General features: G+C 37.8%; 1 protein-coding gene across 1 annotated transcript in view; it reads left to right on the top strand.

Annotated features, from left to right (window-relative positions):
- The window catches only part of LOC140941047 (testis-expressed protein 47-like), a 6,677-nt gene extending 136 nt beyond the window's left edge, over positions 1–6,541 (top strand). Inside the window, exons 2-10 of the mRNA XM_073390003.1 lie at positions 154–226; positions 1,477–1,580; positions 2,153–2,214; positions 2,610–2,652; positions 3,204–3,302; positions 4,353–4,412; positions 4,599–4,662; positions 5,470–5,565; positions 6,394–6,541. Coding sequence (XP_073246104.1) covers positions 154–226; positions 1,477–1,580; positions 2,153–2,214; positions 2,610–2,652; positions 3,204–3,302; positions 4,353–4,412; positions 4,599–4,662; positions 5,470–5,565; positions 6,394–6,437 — 645 coding nt within the window. The 3' untranslated portion in view covers positions 6,438–6,541. The remainder of the gene's footprint in view (positions 1–153; positions 227–1,476; positions 1,581–2,152; positions 2,215–2,609; positions 2,653–3,203; positions 3,303–4,352; positions 4,413–4,598; positions 4,663–5,469; positions 5,566–6,393) is intronic.
- Positions 6,542–9,479: the final 2,938 nt, after the last annotated feature.

Here is a 9,479-nt window from a genome sequence, read left to right as displayed (position 1 = left end):
TTCCCATTTTTGTATTTTAATTTCTTTTTGTCGAAAAATTACCACGAATTATCCCTCTAAAGCTCATTTTGATATGCAAGTGTTTACAAGTTGAAACTGTTAATATGAAGGTTCAGCGATGCTTTATGAGCTTATATCTTCATTTGATTGCAGAAACAACTTGTCCATCGGCTAGTTTATGTATCAAAAATTCGTCAGGATATAAATGATCGGAAAGAAATTGGAGGTAGGCTTCTTACTTTGTAATGTTATTGTTAATTTAAATTTATAAAGGGCACAGTAAATAAATAAACAAACAGGGCAAATTATTGCCCGTTTTTTTACAAATTTACCTTGGGTCTAATCATTTTAAGACATAATCAACTCTATCTTCCATCCATGGACCTTTCCTTAAACACTTAGGTGTTATACCAAAGTGTTTATGTTTTTATCATATAGACAATAGTGTTTTAGTTTAAAACAGACCACTCATAAAGTTCATACGAAACTACATCCGGGACTGAAGTAGGGTATTCTCCTTATCTATTGATGACAGGATATTGATGCTAAATGGTAAGAGAAAAATCACAAGCAATAGATTTGTCAAGTTGTATCTGAAGCTGACATAAAATTAATCTTTCTCTGAGGAGCAGGAGAATGTTAATACGAAGAAGAAAACTTTGTTTGACTTTAAATTATGCAAGGATTTCCTTACAATTGAAGATGAAAGGAGAAAACTTCAAGAAATTCCTACCACCAGACTACAGCAGTTCACAGTAAAGTTTGTGCTGTTTTTATAATAAAAAGAAAATTACACACAATAACAATAATTTACTCAATTGCTGCGCTCGTTCGTATAATATTGTTTTCACCACTCAAAAATAAAACTCATATCTTCATGCAGCTTTGTAATATCCTCTACATATATATACATTCAACCAGTTTTGTAATGAAGTTAGCAGAGCACTGAAAAGGGTAACCTGTAGTGCACATGTCATTGCCATGCAAATATGTTGTATGGTGTGTAAATTGTCCCATCATAGTCTCTATCTAGATATAATTTACCTGTAGTCGAAGTTAAGTTTCCTTATGTGGTCACCCTCAGGAAGCAGAAAAAGTGATCTGCAACTGAAGTTGGCTGTTTATACCGCTGTATTTCTTGCATTGTGGAGAGTTCAAATGCAGTTTTGCCAACGCTACCTCAGTAGCACTGCCCCCTTGCAGAAGTGTCTATTAAGAGAGTTTTTTTCTGTAAAATACTGCATCAATTTCATCTTAACTGGTGTGACATCCACATAATGACAAAAAATCCTTCTAAGCTGAAAATTGATGTAGCGTAGTCATAGTCCATAATCTTCTTGACCCGTAGAAGCAAATGCTGTTATCAAGCAGGCTCTCTTGACCTAAGGGAAAGGGGATGTTGTTAAGAAACTACTGTAGATGTTTCGGGATTGTTGGTGTGTGGTACACTCTTGGGGATTTTTTCAATTATTTCAGCTCACTATGAAAGGTTATTCAAGGACTTACAAACACAAATCCATGGTGAGGCAGTCACAGGACTACTTCTTATTTACCCAGTTCACATAATTCATGTCATAGAGGTAAGAGAAAACATCTTTTGCAAAACTGTGTGTTCCATACTTTGATTCATTCATTTGTGTTAGTCATGTGTGCATATGTGCATTTCCTACATATTTTTATTCACACTCTCTAACATTTGCTCATGTGTTCCTGACATTCAAATTATTACCAGTATTCACTATTCACTTTCAAACCTTCAAAATAATAAGTTATTTGAAAACTTTGCTTTAAAGCGTGAAACTAACAGCTCAGATTGAACTGTGAAATATTTCACAGGAGAGCCATATGAGCTGTCATTGTGTATTTTATTCATTGTGTATACTTTTTTAGTGCCCTTGCATTGGATATTACAATGTAGCTTTAAATATATATACTAAAATCAATATTGTTGACTATACTAGGGAATATACATCTTAGTTTTGTTTTGTTTTCTAAATAATTGCCAGAAATAATCAAGTCAGGGGGAGCAAGGTGCACTAATGCCAATTTTGTATTTCATAACAATTTATGATCAGTTTTGGCAAAGCTTTCACGTTGTTACGAGTTTATGACACCAAAGCATATTATCTGATTGTTATTTATTATTCTGTAGACATCTTATAACATGCTTCTCAAAGTTGTAAAGGACTTGGTAGAAGATGAACAAAGTATAAGGTAAAAAAAACTGTAATTGTTGCAACCTAGAAACACAAAGACTGGAATCATACCTCTAGGGTGTTTTTGTCTTACAGCCCCCTGTAATGTTGGCTCCCATCCTTTTTGTTCCCACTGACCATTCTTTATCATGGGGTGACAACCTCATCAGCACCTTAAGTACATTTGTTTTTTTGCCCCCTAATTAAACTTGCTGTAATGATAAACAAATTATTTATTTATATTTTGTGAGGTTAATGAACATCTTAAATATGTTCAGTTTTGTTTCACAGAGAAAAAACATTTCTAAGTATGCTCCACCTTAATAGGTTATTCCATTGTAAGAGGTATTTGTTTACGATAAAATACAAAAATTCCTATAAAAAGGCCTAACTATCATAAATATTTTTTGGCAGTGGTATGCTACTAAACACCAAAATTCTTGTGTGCACTGGTGATGTATCCTTTTTAATGCTGTTTTTACTACCAAGTACCCTGCGAGCAGAGTCTCCTCCTTCCTTCCCCTTCCCAACTTATCTAGGAAGATCGAAGGACACTCTGCTCTAAGGGTAACTACCAAGAAGACCATAGAGTTTAATACTGTAACCCATTTGCTCTTGGATATTTTACCAAAAATTGCCTTTTGATACCAGTCTAGCTGTTTTCTGGTCACTGACTGGCTACAATGAGCAAAAACTGGCATTTATAAGTCAAACACTTCAGGGACTTCTGTTCCACATCAATGCAAAATATTAGCTATTCTGAAGTTCCACCATGCGCAGAAGCAAAATTTCAACATAGCATTTGGGTTTAAAAGTGACAGCGCAGACTTTACTTATAAATGGGTCTTGATTTAAAGTATGAGTATCCTAATTCATAAGTGGTCAGATTCATTGCATATTTTAGGTGGGATATTATGTAACAACTGAATTTCACTTACCAATGACATGAAGACAAACATCATAATTTTTGTAAAACAATGTACTCCAAAATACCTTAACTATAGCAAGCTCAATAACCGTTTATTTGGCCAGTGGAGTTTTAGAACTCTTAATCTTGCTGCTCCAAGAATACAAGAGTTTACAACAAACGAACCTATAGATGTTGTGGTAAGTCTTTTTCTAAGTACAGTGGCATTTGGTACTAACTGACAGTTGCTTAGTTACACTCTATTGAGTAGGCATACTATATTGTAAATAATACAGTGCAACTACTTGTTCAGACACCTTTCTTTTACAAACACTGTCCAAACATAAACACCTCCCTATTCTAGACAGTTCCCTTGCTCCCAATAATACTAAACTTCATACAATTGCTACCCCTCTAATATTCAGACACCTCAGTTATGCAGACACTTGGCTCTTTCCCTTTTGTGTTGATGTACCATGGCGTTTTTCAAAGTTTTAACTGTCTAAATGCTATAGAGGCGTCCATGAGTTGCAGGTAATGAATGAAGTAGTCTGTTTTATGCTTACTTCATGGACATGCAAAAGAATTTATCTAAAAATTAAGAGAGTCCTCCTCTGCAAGCAGCTCAAGTCCACCCCTCATATACTACTAAATGAATGTTCTAGACTTCTCTAACAATCGTTTTAGTTTTGGAACTTTTCCACACAATTTGCCTTAAGAACAGTTTACACGGTAATCCTCAGTCATAACATCGAACTCAATCGTCTTTAATTTCCTTGAAATGTAAGTCAGAACCAGCTTAATACATGTATATTGTGTGTGTTCTTTTTTCCAAACAGTTTTGTGTTTGATGTCTTGACCACAAGTCATACGACAAGTGTGGCTGCTATGGTTTTTTACTTTGATCACCAGAAAGCTACCCAAACTTACTCCAGCTTTATTTATATTATCTACTAAACTATACTTTACACTGCAGTGGCAGATCCAGGGGAGGGGCTTAGGGGCCCGGGTCACCCCTTATTTTTAGACCAAACTGAGGCCCAAAGGGCCGAAAAAAATTTTTTTGGAGAGCTGCGCACCCCCCATCCCCCATTATCTCAAGGTATGGAGCCGGCACTGTACTGCCCACGCTGATTATGTCATCTGCAATCTACTACCTGTACCTTCAAGTAATGTTTCATGAGAAAGACTTTTTGTTTAGAGTCTCTGTAATCGTGTTGTTTGTCAAGAATGTTTCCAATTTGTTCCAGGTTACAGAAGCCCTTTCACTTGTTATTAAGTTAGCAGAATATTTGGCAAAGCTTCCAAAGGTTAGTGTTGACCTGACAATAAGACAGACAGTTCATAACAAATTACATGGAATTGAATAATTTTCTTGTTTTTTATTAGATAAAACCTGGTATGATACTGAAGCAAAGGTCAAATATCAGGCTATACCCTGCGTCCCATTTGACAACTTACATTCAACAAATTTATTGACTAGTTTTTTCTTACAGATCAGTTTGACAAACACCATGGATCAATTACCAGAAAAAGTACCTGATCTTTTAGTAAGACAAGGTATCGTAATTTTAGTTAAACGCTTAGAATGGGGGTAATATGCAGCATTATAAGGATGGAATAGCTCACAGTTCATCCAATTTTTTTCCATAGAGACCAGAGTTTACAATGCATTGCATTCTTTCTGATTGTTTGATTGGTTAAGCACGATTTCCCGAATATGCACCCAAAAGGTCGGCAGCCTTGCAAATATTACAATCTTAGTATTATTATTATAATGGGGTCGATTCTCTCCTGCCCCCTCCTCCTACCTGCTCCCCAACCCGCCTCGCTTTTCAGTGTTAGATTTCTCTTTTTTCATTAATCACATTTTTTAACATTGGAAACCATTAATCCATCTATGGATCGAGGTTGTGCTCCTGCCGCAATTTTCGGTAACCTCTTTGGAGTTTCTGATCCGCCCCATTTTGGGGGTGGGTACAAGCAGCAAAGTTTCTTACAATAGTGGTAGGAAAATAATATTATAATTTGCTCCTTGAAGCACTGAAAACACAGCAAAGACACCATACCAGCAGTTGTTAAAGCCATCCACTTTTTAGAGGCAGCCTGCTCTAGAAAATTTGGGAGATCGTTAATATATTTAAGAAAAAGCGTTAATATATTTAAGAAAAAGTAACGGGCCTAAGATGGAACCTTGAGGGACTCCACAAGTGATTTTTTTTCTTGTCGAAAATGGCAGTTGACCATGCTCTTCTGGTTTCGATTGCTTAAATACGACTCAAACTACTTTAAAGAGTGGTTGTCCGTTTGAGTCCACCATGTCGTACATGTAACGAACACTTTTTTCTGTACTTTAACTTCGCACAGATTTAATCGAATACGTTTTGAACTCTCAAGACCTTAACACACCGTCAGGATACCTTAAAAGATATACAACACCAATAGACATTGTCCTGGACAGTGGTATGAGGATTTTTGATCTTCTATTAATTTAACTTAATGTCCTTAAGGTACGTTGGGATTACGGCATGATGCTTTGGTGTCAGACGCAGGCCGCCAAATCGTTGGCCGAACGCCATGCGACGAAGCTTTTCGCGCGGGTCCTTAGAAAGACTTTACTGAAACCGGGCTACGTTGGGAACAACCTAGAGATAGTGTAGTGGTTAAGCTACGAAACTGAAGGTCATTAAGAACTTTGAAGAACTAAAACAGCTAGTCACTTTCACCAAATAGTCGATGTGATAGGTTGTAGTTTCAGGTATTGTGCTTTCTGAAGTGGTTTTTTCATCCCTCTGTGTGTGCGTTTCCCTTATCTCTTTTCACTCTTGTCTTCCCCTCCCCTCCCCCCTTTTTTTCGCCTGCCACGCAGGCTACACTCTGTGCTTTCTTGAAATTGTTGTAGGCAACTGCACACGCTGGTCACGTGTAACTTTATTTAACGAAGAAGTGTAGAAGACACGAACATGATGCAAGTGGAGTGGAGGGGAGGGGGAGCACGAAAGGGGAAATTCCGTCCTTTTCTTCTTTTTTTTCCACCAACTTGACACGTCTCACCGGCTAATTGTCTTCTAACGAAAAGCGGGGACCGCGCAACAATTTTTTATTAAAGCGTGTGGGGTGGGGTGGTGGCCATAGTTTTCCTCTTCCTTCCCTCTAAACAATGTTACCCTTGTTTGATAGAGAAAATGTTCTCCCTGTTACCTTATTGCTTCGTAGTAACTTATTGATATAAATTGATTTATTGTAAGAGCTAACTCAAGGTTGTTTTTGCTATATTTTCTTTTTTAACAGAACTGGCCTGGCCCATGCAGACAAAGCTTTTTCCTTTAAGTTAGAATGAACCTCTTTTGAGGATTGTTTATACTTGTTAATACTTGTATGTTGTAAATTGGTTAATAAATTCGTGTTTTTTGTTTAGAAATAACAGTTTTATTTTACTGAAGTCTCATCATTTAAATGATGAGAAGATGGAACAAACTGGCAGGCTTTTTTGTTACCCTTTAAGGTATCATCCACCCTCAAGTACCCTCCTCGCGTTGATTGGCGCTAGCGCTTTCGCTTTTAACAAACACCCCCATAAACCGTACATTTTCTGAAAGCTTAATAGTTCCAGATTATTGCTTATTTCTTTTAAAAAATCAAAATATTAACGCGATTTAGAAATTAGAAGCTTTTTGTGAAAGTGGATGTCATTGTAAATTTAAGTCCAGTCCAGCCAAAAATTAACGGAAGAAGCCAATTAAGAACGCATTCGCTTCTTAACACGTTTGACTAAAAAACCGTGTCTCAGATTTTTGTCAAGTGCGTTTGTTCTGTTGTTATAAGCAGGTGAAGTTAGGGATAGCAAATCATTAGCACTACCTTTGACAAAAATACTCTAACTCGAAAACGAAAAAAGAAATCAAAATTCCCCGACACGGTTTTTTAGAAAAACTATCTGACAGTAAGTGGGCCAAATTTCAGCCAAATTGGTTCAGGGGTTGCCGACTTGGAGTTTAAAACGTACCCTCAACTTGCCCTGATTTTCATTTCGAGAAAACGGTGGAAAAAGATTTTTGGCGGCGTGTTACCCGTGATGAGATTATGACAGATTATAACACCAAAGCTGTCAATGTTGATGCATACCAGCAAAGGGACAACAATAGTGACACAGCAGGAAAAGTTGAAAACGAAACCCGACAACAGATGAACAATTCATTTCAAAGGCTCTGCTCTGTTCGATCCTTTCTGTTGTCGAGAAAGCTTCATTAAAATTTGCAGGGGCAGTTTTCATTTTCGCAACGGACAACCCAAGTCGAGCTAAGCCCACTTTTACTCGATACATTTTTTAAAAGTTCGACACTTCCCTGGAAAAATCGACAACAAACCGCTTCCTAGAGTTTTTCTTGCAGCTTCTTTCCCACTAAACAGACTTTAAAAACAGTACTTCGTCCGATTTTTATATGGCGCGGGACCTCTCGTGACTTCACCTCTCGCTTGGCTGCTTCGCGGGCTAAAAAGCTCGCCCCGCTCGCTAACGAACTCGTGAAACTCGATTCCGCGGTAGTTTCAGTGGGTTTTTCAGGAGCTTTCTTGATTGTAGTGGGAGCCGTTTTCGCTCTCTGCTAATTTCGAAGCCCACTCTTTGGCGGCAAAACGATTTTGTCGTCTTCTTTTGTCTTGGAGTCGAGGACGAAAACGGGCAAGCTATTTTTTCTTCTTTGGAGGCATTCACTTTCAAACTCCAGGGAAAAACAGTGAGCACTATACTTGTAAACCACGATTTCTGTCAAATTGCGTGATTAGCTTGGTTCAACAGCGGCACGCGTATCAAGTATGACAGGACTTGTCAACAATCAATTAAAATAATTAGCATAGAAAAAACTTTTCCACTCCATAAGTTTGCACAGAAAAAACATTTTTTCCTGGAATTTTTTTTAAAAGAAAGCTCTTGATGAGCTCTATTTAATCGTCTAAAAATTGCAAATTTAGAAAAATGATGATTTTTTACCCTGGATGATACCTTAAGTGCGAAAATCCGTTGTAGACGTGATTCTATAGCCTGTGTACAGTCGCACCCTCCCCTCAATCAACACGAGGGGAGGGAGGTGCTGTACACAGGCTAAATCAAAGGAAAAGCATAATCTAAGCAGAATACAACGTTAGGAGTTAAAATGGCCCTAAGAGAAACTGAAGACAAAGCTTATGCAAAAATTTGGGGTGACAAACAAAGAGTATCATGGTATGTTATGGTATTTTCTGGATTGGTCAAATGCTCTTAGTATAATTGAACAGCCCTTTTAAAACTCATTACTAAATGAAAGGTTATTTTTAGCCTGTCAAATTCAAGCACGTGGTGTGACCAGCACAGATGCCCTTCCAGGCAGCAGCTTGACAGCCTCAACATCACGTGCGAGACACGAGTCCTTTAAGGCTCGACTATTAAATGAAAATGGTGCTTGGTCACCCAGCAGCGACCTTCATACTGATGACTACATACAAATTAAACAAAACTGAATGCAAGGCTGGCACTACGGCAAAGGGCTGATTTATTATAGGCCAATATTTCGGCTAACAAAATTAGCCTCCCTCAGGCAATAGGGAGCTTAAGCAACAAGCGACGCACATTAACCGGAAGTGGACTTCTTGCATTCTAGGGCCGTGATTTTGACCATATTGTTTAGGAAAATCTTCTCTATGAAGGTAAAGACACTTAGCAGTAACATCCAATGTCAATACTGGCAACAACGTCGTTCCCAAGGTTCTCTCGTACTCGTTGTCTTGAGCGATAGTCAATGAGGAGAGATCCCTGGGAAAATTACGTCCAAAAACTGTAACAAAAGCAGCTGAATGCAAGTCAATAAAATTCTTCTTACTCGCGATCGCTCAGAGCAATTCCCCTCTTTTTTTGTATGCAGTTTTCAATGGAATCAAACTACTATGGGATGAAGCCGCGTTTCCAAAGCTTATCAGTTTCTTAAAATATTAGCGAATTGTATGGATAGCATGCTATTTCACTGTTTTTATGATTGTTAAAACTGCGTGTCAAAATATTTCGAAAACGCTCTCATAGAATTTATTGAAACTTTGCCATAATGGAGGCAATTATGGCAGGTACATACTCCCTTAAGCGATTTCTTAAAAAAACTCCTGGTACAGAGAAACACAAAGATAAATAAAAAGCGTAATGGCGTCATTACGTTGCCATGGTGACTCCGATTGCAATAAAACCCAGATCATAAGAAATTTTCATCATTATATAATACAGTTGTGGTAACCTTTTTCCCATATCTTTACTCATGTCGACGTAGTTAATGCTCAAACGTAGGAGGTATCCCCCCAAAAAATCCAGTCGAGCCACCTTAACGGTGAGTTTGGGCTGCCTGTGCCTTTTGGTG

Source organism: Porites lutea, chromosome 6 (assembly GCF_958299795.1).
Source record: "Porites lutea chromosome 6, jaPorLute2.1, whole genome shotgun sequence".
Lineage (NCBI taxonomy): Eukaryota > Metazoa > Cnidaria > Anthozoa > Scleractinia > Poritidae > Porites > Porites lutea.
The sequence above is the reverse complement of the archived record's forward strand: the minus strand, read 5'-3'. Positions and strand labels throughout refer to the sequence as shown.